This window comes from Cucurbita pepo, chromosome LG08 (assembly GCF_002806865.2).
Source record: "Cucurbita pepo subsp. pepo cultivar mu-cu-16 chromosome LG08, ASM280686v2, whole genome shotgun sequence".
NCBI lineage: Eukaryota > Viridiplantae > Streptophyta > Magnoliopsida > Cucurbitales > Cucurbitaceae > Cucurbita > Cucurbita pepo.
In genome coordinates this window covers 213,374-226,228 of record NC_036645.1, presented here as the reverse complement: position 1 = coordinate 226,228, position 12,855 = coordinate 213,374, and the positions used below count along the sequence as shown (strand labels likewise).

General features: G+C 39.1%; 3 protein-coding genes across 3 annotated transcripts; 1 reads left to right on the top strand and 2 right to left on the bottom strand.

The window, feature by feature from the left end:
- Nucleotides 1–82: 82 nt before the first annotated feature.
- Nucleotides 83–3,057, bottom strand: LOC111800373 (transaldolase-like). Its single transcript, XM_023684031.1, has 7 exons — nt 2,663–3,057; nt 1,678–1,849; nt 1,552–1,601; nt 1,163–1,463; nt 867–1,055; nt 590–772; nt 83–517 (listed from the first exon to the last, which is right to left on the bottom strand). Exons 1-7 carry the CDS (start codon nt 2,845–2,847, stop codon nt 269–271), a joined length of 1,329 nt encoding a protein of 442 aa, XP_023539799.1. The 5' UTR covers nt 2,848–3,057; the 3' UTR covers nt 83–268.
- Nucleotides 3,058–3,482: 425 nt separating this feature from the next.
- Nucleotides 3,483–9,052, bottom strand: LOC111800372 (probable beta-1,4-xylosyltransferase IRX10). Its single transcript, XM_023684030.1, has 5 exons — nt 8,466–9,052; nt 7,218–7,606; nt 5,626–5,867; nt 5,198–5,504; nt 3,483–4,057 (listed from the first exon to the last, which is right to left on the bottom strand). The coding sequence occupies exons 1-5, from the start codon at nt 8,584–8,586 to the stop codon at nt 3,851–3,853; spliced, it is 1,266 nt and encodes a 421-aa protein (XP_023539798.1). The 5' UTR covers nt 8,587–9,052; the 3' UTR covers nt 3,483–3,850.
- A 1,134-nt stretch (nt 9,053–10,186) lies between these two features.
- On the top strand, nt 10,187–12,720 carry LOC111800386 (phosphatidylinositol transfer protein 3-like). The gene is made up of 6 exons (XM_023684051.1): nt 10,187–10,518; nt 11,199–11,451; nt 11,560–11,596; nt 11,937–12,042; nt 12,225–12,335; nt 12,463–12,720. The coding sequence occupies exons 1-6, from the start codon at nt 10,294–10,296 to the stop codon at nt 12,577–12,579; spliced, it is 849 nt and encodes a 282-aa protein (XP_023539819.1). The 5' UTR covers nt 10,187–10,293; the 3' UTR covers nt 12,580–12,720.
- The last annotated feature ends 135 nt before the right edge of the window (nt 12,721–12,855 follow it).

Sequence of the window (12,855 nt, the reverse complement as noted above, 5' to 3'; positions counted from 1 at the left end):
TTTCAAAATAAAAATTTAAATTTATAGTCAAACCAATGCGACAATCAGACATGATAATGACTAAAATGCTTATCTTACGACATAATTGAAGCCTACTAAAGGACCCGTCAAAATTTCAATCGCTAAGAACTCGGAGTAGGCGTCATATATTACATCATAAGAGTCTGAAAAAAAACATTTTAAAAGAGGAAAAACAGGCTCCCCCAGTTTTTATTAGCTTTCTCCTTGACCACCATCACACTTTGATGATGTTCAACTGGGAAGAGTTTTAATGGCTGCTGGCCGATTTAAGGGAGTTGGCCTTGTCTTGGAGAGTATTAAGCAGGCTGTCAAAGCTCTTTTTGAAAGAATCCACTCCTTCAACTTCTAGCTGATTCCCAACTTCACTCCAGTTTATTCCCAGCTTCTCAAGTGCACTGTATATCCCTTCCGCCTCTGATACGTTTGAATCGATTGTCCTCGAAACAGTTCCGTGGTCTATAAATGCTTCAAGAGCTTGGTCCGGCATGGTCGAAACCTGAAGAGGGTGGACCCATGAATGCCCTGTTTAATCAATTTGATAGAGCGGATATGTGATCAGATGACTTACAGTGTCGGGTCCAATGAGCGGAGCAACGTATAAGGTGTCGAGGTATGCGGGGTTCTTAACACTTGTAGATGCCCAGAGAAGCCTTTGCTTCTTTGCACCCTTCTTCACCAGAGCCTCCCATCTTGGGCCTGAGAACTTCTTCTGGTAGAGCTGATAAGCCAGGGCTGCTTGAGCAACTGCAGCCTAAGATATTCAACGTTCGATATATCGGTCAGCAAACGTTATAGTAAACTTCCATATGTGAAGAATTAAACTCTGGAAATAATGATGCAGTCACCTTTCCTCGCAGATCAAGGGCCTCCGGTGTTCCAATTTTCTCAAGCAATTTGTCGATAAGGCTGTCCACCCGACTTACAAAGAAGGAAGCTACACTTGTGACTCTAGATAGGTCGCTCAAACCCGAGGCCTCAAGTCCATCCAAGTAAGCATCAATGACTGCCTCATATCGAGCAACGGAGAATATGAGCTGTGGGAGAAATCAGGAAACAAATGTTAATGGAGATCGGATAAACACATCGAAGTACACAACAGTCATTCGTAAAAGAAACAAGGATGCATAGAGAGAGAACTTACAGTGACATTGACACTTATGCCATTTGCAATAGTATCCCTAATTGATGGGATGCAAGCAGCAGTAGCAGGGATCTTGATGTACACGTTCGGGCGGCTAACAACTTTGTGTAGCCACTTTGCAGCCTCAACAGTTCCTTTGGTGTCATCAGCAAGCTTCGGAGATACTTCGACTGAAACATAGCCATCACCAGCATCTGTTTGATCATAGATAGGCTCGAAAAGTTTGCACGCATCTTGAATATCCTTCACCACGAGTTCCCAATATGCACTTTCGATATCTTTTCCCGATTGAACGAGTTCTCTGAAAATTCAATTAATACAATCACCATCCATGAAATGTAGAAAAGATCAAAGAGACAGATATCAATAACTTTTTATTACAAAAATACCTGAATTGGTCGTTATAAGCATTTGAAGATGAAATAGCTTTCTGGAAAATCTGTAAGAGGATAAAAGCAATGAGTTCAAGAATTCCGGATAGCTGATAACAACATTACATGATTTCGAATACTTACTGCTGGGTTGCTAGTTACACCTCTTACACCTTTGGAAATGAGAGGAAGCAAGTCGGTGACAGGGCGGCAGAGATTATCGTACCATGGAGACTGTCCTTCCTTTTCGTAAAGATCATGAAGCACCGTTCTCTTCGTCGGGATTCCATTTCCATCACCTTGGGAACACTTGACACTGTAATAACAACATGAAATTCATAGCCTCACATTAGTTCCCAAACAAGCATCGCACAAGCAAATGTTAAGCATAGGTAATCCTCCAAGGTTACGAGTGTGTTGCTGTCGATGCATCTCGAGGATTCGGACAAACACGCTTTGGGCACACGGATTGTCCACAGATGGCTTAGAACAATCCCACGTCAATTTTACAACAATAATGAAAATAACATAATCATTATAAGCTAGAAAATCTTAAGGTTTCTGTTCAACTTCAAAGTCCAAATCCAATCCCAATTATCAGAAACTTCAGAGTACTTGAATGACTTCAGTCCAAACTGCCCATGTTTCTTGGATCATTATCATTTCAAGAACTGAGCACTAAATCAGAGTTAAGAAATTCGCTAGAAATCCTACTTTGGTAAGGATTTGAGAAAATTATAAAAATAGGTAAGAGCTAAGTTCTAGAGAAGGATCAAACACTCCTCCCGCATGCTAGATTAATAGACATGAAAGAAAAACAATAAATCAATGATGAGAATACAATCAAACAATAAGATCCAAGAGAATCCACAGAAACAAACAGATCCTACAAATGCAGTTCTACCACCACAAAGAGTGTGCGAAATGGAAAACAGATGATCAAGAATTCATCGTCACACATAAAAAAATCGAAGCAGAAACAGACAAAACAAAAACATCAACAGATCTTCGTAGTAAAAACAGAAAGAAACCCAAAACAAAAAATTGTCAAAAAACCAAAAAGCCCCGATCAAAATCACCCAAAACGCATAAAATAAAAATCCACAAAGAAGGGGAAAAGGAAACATACACCAAGGAGCCCGTCAAGTGCGATGATCTCCGAACGGACAATCTAGAGGCGAAGAGGTTGAGGCAGGAATCGGAAGAGGGGCGGAAGGCAATAAAGGAGTTGGAGGAGAGGGAAGATCGAGAGTTGCGAGAAGAGAATGGAGAAGGAGCGGAGATGGGAGTGGAGAGCTTAGAAATGGAAGCCATACGAGCGAGGGAGGGAGGTATGGAAGGAAGAGGAAACGCGGAGGAAAGGGAGCAGAGATGGGAAATTAAAGAACAGATAAAGATCAAAGCGGAGGATGAAATATATGCTTCAGAGTTGGAATGGAGCTGAATTGCATTGCAAGTCCGGTTTGAGTTTGACCCAAACCAGCAGCTGTTTTCAGATTTCCGTTGTGGCGGCCAATAGCTGACACACTGCCAACCAACTACCCCCAAATTCTACCAAATTATTTAAATATATATATATATATTTTTTTTTTTTAAAAAAATTATATTATATCTCTTGTTCTTTAGTATTTATTATATGATATATAGGAGGGAGGTCTTGTTCCATGACTCAAACTGGTGGTTCAAGATCTTGGTTTAGCCATTGCAAAATCGACTCCAACCGAACATAGGGTAAACCCGATCGAGCAATGTCAATTCGGTCGTTTAGGGTCTAAGAAATAGGCTTCCATGGAAGGAAAAATGATTGAAGGGCTGCTGGAGGAGAGAAAGAGGCATAATGTTTTGTATCCCTTCAGATGCCCCAAGGGCTGGCGGCGGATGTAACTTGCATTGCTTGAACCATAGCCCTTCAGATGCCCCAAGGCCATTGGAAGAAGGGAACAAGAAAAAAAAAAAAAAAATCAGGGTTATTGTTGACCGCTAAAACGATTTTATAAGAACGAGGCGGAGGCTAAATCATACACCACTGGTGCCACTAGCAACCTAACTTTAAGTTGACTGACTTACTCGTAAACAAGAGTAAGTACCAGTAATAAGCCCTTGTGAGTTTCAGAGACTGAGGCTAAATCGTACACCATTGGTGCCACTGGCAACTCGACTTTAAGTTGATTGACTTACTCGTAAACGAGAGCAAGTACTAATAATAAGCGCTTGTGAGTTTCAGAGACCGAGGCTAAATCATACACCATTTGTGCCACTGGCGACCCGACTTTGAGTTGACTGAGTCACTCGTAGACGAGAGTAAGAGCTAGTTTACCTACCAAGGCTTCAGGTCCCCCACAGGCCCTGCAGTCCAATTCAAAATCCTCTCACCTGGCTTCAAGTAAATTCTCCTATCCTGCACCAACTTTCGAGCCAACCCATTCAGAATCTGGTGGAAAGCATCGCCTGACTGAGCTGGTTGAGGGAACATCATAGCTTGTTTCATAGATGGATTTGCCAGCAGTCTTTGCTTCCTTAATATCTGTTAAGAATGAGATAGAAAAATATAATTGGGAAGGTGTATATTATCATTGATATTGATATCCTTTAAATAGGATACAAGCCGGTACAAATGAGGAAAATATAAAATAATTAAATACTAGAATAAAATAAAATATACTATAAATCTAACCATAAATGGAAGAATATTAAGATATAATATCTAGGATATATTCCATAAATAATATATCTCAACACTCCCCCTCAAGTTGGAGAGTGTATGTTAATCACGTCCAACTTGTCTTTAACTTGTCTTTACGGTAGGTCAATAACACCCAAGTTGTCTTTCACTCTTGTCTTCTCAGTAATGAAAATATCCGTAAAAAAAAAAAACCGCCTTTGATTGGTTTGCATTTTTAGACTTTCAAGAAATTATTGAATTTTCAAGAAAGATGCAAGACTCAGAAATAGACCGCAATGATTGACTCGAGGATTGGTAACTTGTCCCATTTAATTTGATTTGGAACAAGTGAATATCCTCCCTGATCACTTCTCGGTCCATGCATAAATGCTTTAGAAATAGACTGCAATGATTGACTCGAGGATTGATAACTTGTCCATTTAATTTGATTTGGAACAAGTGAATATCCTCCCTGATCACTTGTTGGTCCATGCATAAATGCTTTAGTGGATAATGACACCAAGATCGGTGCTTTGGATCACTTGAGAGGCTGTGAAAGAAAATACGAACATCTTGAATATGTCACCTTAGAGCTTGGTGAGAAATTTGAAGATGCTTATAACGTATTCTTGATATTGGATGATTGACGATGGTAAAGACTTCACTGATTGGTTAGGGTTTGGCTTTAGGTAATACTCCCCTTGGACTCAGAGTCCAAGGGGGTATTAGGAATACCACGATCGATGCTTTGATATTAGGAATATCAAGATCGGTGCTCTGATACCATGTTAAGAATGAGATAGAAAATATAATTGGGAAGGTGTATATTATCATTGATATTGATATCCTTTAAATAGGATACAAACTGGTACAAATGAGGAAAATATAAAATAATTAAATACTAGAATAAAATAAAATATACTATAAATCTAACCATAAATGGAAGAATATTAAGATATAATATCTAGGATATATTCCATAAATAATATATCTCAACAATATCACATCGGGCGGTATGGATGTGAGGATCGTGTCGAGGTTGGGGACATCTTTTTCGTCTACAAACACGCCAATTTCTTCCCAGGGAATAGCATCAGCAAAAGGTAAGACAATGTCGTCAGCTATGATAACAGGGATGCAACCGAACACCACTGCCTCCACCAGCCTCGGACTCCATGGCGCCCACCCGAGAGGACATAAACAGAATATCGCTCGCTGCATATCTTCATAATAAGTTGTAGGATGATCGGTAGAGATGTCGAAGAGGGCATTGTTTTTAAAGTTCTCCCACACTGCTGCTCTTGCACCTCTGCAAGTTACATTAAATCGTCAAACACAGAGTCGAGTTTCGGTTTCTTATTCGTGCCATTTTCAACACTGTTTCATATTAAGAATGTAAAAAACAAGAAAGGCAGAACAGACACACACACCTTGCATAATAACCACCTTCTGGGTCATTGTTAACATCGTAAAACAATCCCCGGAAATAGACGAAGATGGAACGAGGAGTTTCGGGGGGGATCAGATGGGATTTCATTTTCTGGGGAGGACAATATGGAGGAATAGTGATGGAACCTTGATTCAAGCAAACATGATGCTTTTGTCCAAAAGTTTGAACCAAAGTTGCACGCTGAAGTAAGGGAAGAATTCCACGATCAATAGCCTTCTCTTCCTACCACAATACAACAATCAAGAGGGATGATGATTCATATGCTTGAAGAAAGGAAAAAACTATCAGCATACTTATGAACTGATATGCTCAACCTCCCTTGTTTCCCAAAATGTAGCAAAGGCAAGTATTAGATCATTGCTAGATCCAAAATTTTAAGTAGATATACTATGATATGAAAATACTAGTTGTAAAGCACTAACTTGTGGGCTTAGAAATTAGCACAAGCCTCGACAAGTGATTATTAATATTGAATATGAAGTGGGAGAGAAAAGAATTTGAACATTGGATCTCATGCTCTCATACCAAAAAACTAAAAAAACTTAAATTTAGTGTGAGATTCCTACATCGGTTGGGGAGGAGAGCAAACATTCTTTATAAGGGTGTGGAAACCTCTCCCTAGCAAATGCGTTTTAAAAACTTTAAGGAGAAACTCGGAAGGGAAACCCAAAGAGGACAATATTTGCTAGCGGTGGGCTTGGGCTCTTATAGTTGGTATCAAAGTTAGACACTGAGCGACGTGTCAGCGATGAGGCTGAGCCCTGAAGGGGGGTGAACACGAGGCGGTGTGCCAGCAAGGACGCTGGACCCCGAAAGGGGGTGGATTGGGAGGTCCCACATTGATTGGAGAAGAGAACGAATGCCAGCAAAGCCGTTGGCCCCGAAGGGGAGTGGATTGTGAGATCCCACATCGCTTGAGGAGGAGAGCGAACATTCTTTATAAGGGTGTTGAAACCTCTCCCTAGCAAATGCGTTTTAAAAACCTTGAAGGAAAACTCGGAAAGGAAACCCCAAGGAGGACAATATCTACTAGTGGTGGGCTTGGGCTGTTATAGTTGGTATCAAAGTCAGACACTGAGCGATGTGTCAGAGATGAGGCTGAGCCCCGAAGGGAGGTGGACACAAGGCAGTGTGCCAACAAGGAGCCCCGAAAAGGGGTGGATTGAGATGTCCCACATCGATGGGAGAAAGGAACGAGCGCCAGTGAAGACGCTGGGCTCCAAAGGAGGGTGGATTGTGAGGTCTCACATCAGTTGGGGAGGAGAATGAAACATTCTTTATAAAGGTGTGGAAACCTCTCCCTAGCATACACGTTTTAAAAACCTTGAATGGAAGTCCGGAAGGAAAAACCTGAAGAGGACAATATCTGCTAGCAGTGGGATTGGGCGGTTACATGTACGATAGATTTTGGTTTTCATACATTTCTTAACATTCCACTCTTGTGAGCTTGAAAAAGAGTATAAGATGAACAAGTGAGTATCAATATTAATGATAAAGGAAATAACATTCCAAGATATGTGTAATCTTGTGTACATATGGTGTTATTGAGAATGAGAAGGTAAGTTAAGTTACCTGATAATGAAAGCAAGCTCCAAAGTCATGAGGCACAACAAAGAAGTGATCAGCACCCTCAGTTCTATTCCAGTAAGGCCAGTTGGAAGAGATAAGCTGAATGGCGCTTGGCACCATTCGTGGGGATTTGAAGGGCAATGGCAAGCCATTGGGGGTGAGGTCACAAGTGACATAGATCGGAGTATAAAACCAATCCGCTTCATCAGGGTTGAGAGTTCTGACAGGACTGTTTAACAGGAACCTATGCATGTATATCTCAGCAGCAAACATATGAGTTAGACATCTTTGATCCTTTTGAAGAATCTTCTTATTGTATTTGCTTGGAAGATCATAAACATACACTTTCAACCTTCCAATTGGGTTGTCTTCTAACACATCTCCAGCACTCCCTGCATCCATACCCCAACACTTACGGATCAATTCTAGCTCTGCCAGTGGGGGCGGCTTGGAATCACAACTCTTTACAATGGTAAGATATTATCCACTTTGAGCATAGGCTCTCTTAGCTTTGCTTTGGGCTTCCTCGAAAGGCCTCATACCAATGGAGATGTATACCTTAATGATCATCCCTAAATTAGCTAATGGGGACTCCCTCCAACAATCCTCAATAATCCTTCCCTCAAACAAAGTACACCATAGAATCTCTCCTGAGGCCTATGGAGTCCTCGAACAGTCTCCGCTTAATTGAGGCTCGACTCCTTCTCTGGAGTCCACGAACAAAGTACACCCTTTGTTGTACTTTGTTCGATGAGTCACTTTTGACTACACCTTCTTTGTTTGATATTTGGGGATTCTATTGACATGACTAAGTTAAGGGCATGACTCTAATACCATGTTAGGAATCACGATTCTCCACAATGGTATGATATTGACTTTTCTTTAGGCTTCCCAAAAGGCCTCATGCCAGTGGAGATGTATTCCTCACTTGTAAACTCATCATCATCTCCTAAACTAGCCAACGTGGAACTCCGTCTCAACCATCCTCGACACGGCATGGCATGTAATGTAATGCTCATTATCATTTTAATTTCAAAGGTTCAATGTAATCACTGAACTAGACCAGAATCTGATTCAAATAAACTCAAATACCCCCAAAACAAAGCATAATTAGATACTAAAAAGTAGGAATACTCTACGGAAAACAGAGATTCAAGAATAAACCCAATACGCATCAGAAAAGCAAAACAGAGCAGCCCAATCCACAACCATCAGAAGTTAAATAAAAAGCCTAGAAGAACAATGGTAAACCTGAAATTCGTTCGGTGGGGACGGCATTAGGAACAGCGCCAATCCTGGAAACCAGAGAAATAGTGAAAACCCAAAGCCAGAGCTTCATCATTGCCGGCCTCAAGAGCCCAAATCGGAGCATTGAAGTGATGAAACAAGCAAAAACCGAAATGGATTTTGGGTGTTCCGTTTGGGAGAGGACAATGGTGAGTGAATTTGAAGAGCTACGAGACCCAAATGGTTGGGACGTCGGGAGGTAGGTTGTTGGAAGAACAAGGGTTTCTTAGAAATTTGGTTTAGAGACCAAAAAGGAAATATAAACATTGTCAACACACGGAGAGAGAGAGAGAGAGAGAGAGAGAGAGAGAGAGAGGAAATTGCTTGAAGAAACAGAGAAGCCAAATGTGGATTGGGTGAAGAACAGTGAAATTACATCAAGAACTGAGAATCTGGCATGGCAAAGGGTTTAGAGAATAGGCAGAGTTGGAGCTGCATTGGTCGCTAGGAAGCCCAAATCTCTCGTAAGCCATGGAAGATGGCTCAAGAGCTAAACTGATTTTCCTGCTCCGAGAAATGGACCTTCAACCTTCCGCAGGTCTGCTTTTCGTATCACCTCCCCGCCAAATTATGAAAAGGGCTGTAAGTTCATAAAATTAAAAAATATATATATATTATTACAAAAATTGTTTCCTTTTTAGGTTTAGATGATTGAACCAGTGATAAAGGTTTACATTTCATTCTATCTTCAAAATCATTCTCACTCGAATGTATCGTCTATTAAAATATATATATATATATATATAATACATTGTTAATATATGTAATAAGTTTGAAGATAATTATTTTTTTTTAAATTATGTCTATATATATATATCCGTGTTTGGAGTGAACAATATTATATAATTATTATGGTTTAAAGAGGGAGGGGACTTCAACAAGTGGGTGAACACGTGTCATGAAGAGAGGATCTTAAGGATGACATGTGGCCAAAATCCCACCAAAATTGGAAAAATCTTTTTTTATTATTATTATTATTATTACTTCAATAAATAAAATAAATATGAGGACAATGAAAATAAATAATCGGTTGTAACCGTTTCTATAATGATAATAATAACAATGCATATTGAGGTCATAGTCGCATGGCAAAAATTAAATTTTTTATAATATCTAAATTAAATTATATGTTTTTTTGTTATTTGAGGGGTTAATTTGTATCAATATTCCAATAGAAAAAACAGAAAAATATAAAATATAAAATAAGAATTTAATATAAAATTTTGAAAATATATTTATAGTAAGTGTACCGGTGGCGGGAATCATTGATTACGGTGCCCACGGTTGGTTAGTCGGTTGGCATAAATCAGAAAATGATTCTTACCAAATCTCATAATTTCTTCAAAAAAATGGAAATAAATAATTATTTTTTTAAAATTATTTATTTATAAAATTGTTATGGGATTTAAAGGTGTTGGATTTTATTTTATTTTTTTTAATTATAAAAGCCATTTAAATAAATTTTATTTATTTTTCGTTTTGTGGATAATTAATTAAAAAAAGAAAAGAAAAAAAAAAAAAAAAGGACAATGTGCTGATGCTTCATGACAGTTCATTTTGATATGAAATCCGGTTAAATCGCTGAGGACGGCGCGTTGAACTACACGCATTTAATTGACTCGTCATTTTCCTCTCCGTTTTCGCGTCTCTCTCTCTCTCTCTCTCTCTCTCTCTCTCTCTCTCTCTCTCTCTCTCTCTCTCTCTCTTCTTCAACCTCTGTAAATGGCGAGGGAGCGAAGGAGAGAGATCTGGTAGTACAAAATCTCCTCTCCTGATCACTCAGCCTTCGTTCATGGCGACTCCGCTTTCGAGGTCCGAAGAGCGCAACGTAACGTCGATGGAAAAGTCAGCGTGGACGGAGCAGGAGGAAGAAGAAGATGAGTTCAAGGAGTGTCTTGAAGAACCGAATGGTTCTGTCACGCCTGTGTTCGAAGATAGCTTGGAGAGCAATGAGGTCGAGAAGCAGAAGGTCGTGATTATGAGAGCTTTTGTTGAAAGAGAAGACTCCTCTGCTAAGGTTACTTACTCCTCTTTCATTTACTGATCCCATTAAGATGGAGAAAATTTCGCTTTCCTGCGTTTCTTTTGTTTCATTGAAGCTCGGTTGGTTTGATTTGTGTTTCTCTGTCATAATGTTTGCCATTCTCTCAAATCCAACCTATTGTGGTTCTTTTGAGAATTTTGGCTCCTACTGAAAAGATCTTGCGGATTTTTTCTCGAGAAAGTTCGCAACCAGTCGCTGGATTTGATCTTTTCTAATTTCCTGTTATTCTGTATTCATTTTGCTCTGGTTCCGTTCAACCTTTCCATGGGGGGATCAATATGTTTTTGCCTCTTTTAACTTATTTCAGAGGTAACTATGAGTTACGCTCTTGCATTCCTCAAATCTACTAGTAACTTTTAAATCTTTGAATCGTCCTTTTATTCTTCAATTAGTTGACCATACTTTATCTGGAATTGACGCCACAATTTATATCATAAAGTTTAACCATTTTCAAGATATACAAGTACAATTTGCAGCTTTGCGGATTATCCATATTTTAAAAGTATCCAAACCTAAAGCAAGAGCAATTTGGCATATATAAGAAAATCTTGTGAAATGGAAACTTTGGCGAGTAATTGAATAAATTGCCATTTTGAGATGAACTTAAAATTCTTCATACCAATCTGAGCTCGTGATTGACTTCATGAATGCAGGATGTAGATGACTTCATGATACGAAGGTTTCTCCGAGCTCGTGATTTAGATATAGAAAAGGCTTCTGCCATGTTTCTGAAGTACCTGAGCTGGAGAAAATCAGCTATTCCTAATGGATTTATATCAGCATCTGAGATATCGACCAATCTGGCTCACAACAAGTTGTTCATGCAAGGTGTTGATAAGAAGGGACGTCCAATTGTAGTCGGCTATGGTAACAGACACAAACAAGGAAATATGGAAGAGTTTATTCGTATGTTATGACTTTGAGCTCATGTGTATCCAAATTTGAAGCCTCTCTTATTTGCTTCACTTAAAAATCACAGATGAAGTGTATTATTTATCTTTTATCCTTTTGCAGGTTATGTGATCTTTGCTCTAGAGAAAATATGTTCCAGGTAGTTTGTGCTTCTCAAATACTTCAGTTGTTTTCATTTTATTTAGTTGGTTCCAATAGAAAATGGTACCGCTTGAAAGAGAGAGAAGGATTCTGGAAAGCCATAGAATATCTTGGGAATTGTTAGAGAGTAGCTTTAGGGAGAATCTTCAAGAAGTTAAATCTTCATTCACCATGATTATCCCCAAACATTTTATAGCAGCATAGATTACAGAGTGAATGACGAAACCTTTATGAATATTATTATTATTATTTATTGTCCATTTCTGAAAATAAGCTAATCCTCGAGTGACAGATTTCAAGTAAGCCGTGATTTATTTCTTATTTGTTCTATCTTTCAGGATGCCAAGAGGACAGGAAAAGTTTGTGTGTATTGGCGACCTTCAAGGATGGGGATACTCTAATAGTGATATTCGGGGATATCGAGCCTCTCTATCAATCCTACAGGTTTGACATTTGAACAAACTGCTTGAAAACTTGACTAAAAAAAATTTGATGCTAAAGGGATGCACCACCTCACTATTTTTGTAACTCTCAAGACCATAAGAATCTTAGTGATTCCACCGTTAGTAAGGTAATAGAATTGCATATCAAGTAGTGTAACAGTTATTTGATTGTGTTGCTTTCAGGATTGCTACCCAGAGAGGCTGGGCAAGTTATATATCGTCCATGTCCCTTACATTTTCATGACGGCATGGAAGATGGTTTACCCATTTATCGACAAGAACACCAAGAAGAAGGTAAAATTTCTATCGCATTTCTTCCTGAAGCAGATTCTTGTGTGCGCAAGTGCGAATTTGCACAATTTGAATGGTACTTGGGTTTTGTTTTCTAACCACTTTCAAACTGTGTTATACGGTGTTCTAGATAAAGTTTGTGGAGGACAAAAAGCTGAGATCCACGCTGCTCAGTGACATTGATGAGAGCCAGCTCCCTGATGTGTATGGTGGCAAACTTTCGCTAGTTCCAATCCAAGACTGCTGAATTATGGTTATACTCATACCAATCCTCCTCTCAACTTTCTGCTACTTGTGTTCTAGTTGTTGTAACGCTATATTCAATAAAATTAATACTCTATAAGCTTTTACTCAGGAAACAACTCTATTAGACAACTTTTTATTTGATCAAATCTCCAAATATTCCCCATTCTCGTCGGATTGCAAGAGAATTTTCACGCAACCACAGAGAATATGATAAACATAAACGGGTTATTACCGCTGAGTATGTTTAAAAGAAATCCCAATGGCACGAATCGAACCA

Coding starts and splice junctions, on each gene's coding strand:
- LOC111800373 (XM_023684031.1), bottom strand. CDS start 2,847: ATGGCTTCCATTTCTAAGCTCTCCACTCCCATCTCCGCTCCTTCTCCA. Junction 1,464..1,551: donor GCTTATAACGACCAATTCAG/GTATTTTTGTAA, acceptor TTGAATTTTCAG/AGAACTCGTTCAATCGGGAA. Junction 773..866: donor CCCTTGATCTGCGAGGAAAG/GTGACTGCATCA, acceptor TGAATATCTTAG/GCTGCAGTTGCTCAAGCAGC.
- LOC111800372 (XM_023684030.1), bottom strand. CDS start 8,586: ATGCTCCGATTTGGGCTCTTGAGGCCGGCAATGATGAAGCTCTGGCTT. Junction 7,607..8,465: donor CCCCACCGAACGAATTTCAG/GTTTACCATTGT, acceptor GTATGGATGCAG/GGAGTGCTGGAGATGTGTTA. Junction 5,505..5,625: donor GAAGGTGGTTATTATGCAAG/GTGTGTGTGTCT, acceptor TGTAACTTGCAG/AGGTGCAAGAGCAGCAGTGT.
- LOC111800386 (XM_023684051.1), top strand. CDS start 10,294: ATGGCGACTCCGCTTTCGAGGTCCGAAGAGCGCAACGTAACGTCGATG. Junction 11,452..11,559: donor AAATATGGAAGAGTTTATTC/GTATGTTATGAC, acceptor ATCCTTTTGCAG/GTTATGTGATCTTTGCTCTA. Junction 12,336..12,462: donor ACAAGAACACCAAGAAGAAG/GTAAAATTTCTA, acceptor ACGGTGTTCTAG/ATAAAGTTTGTGGAGGACAA.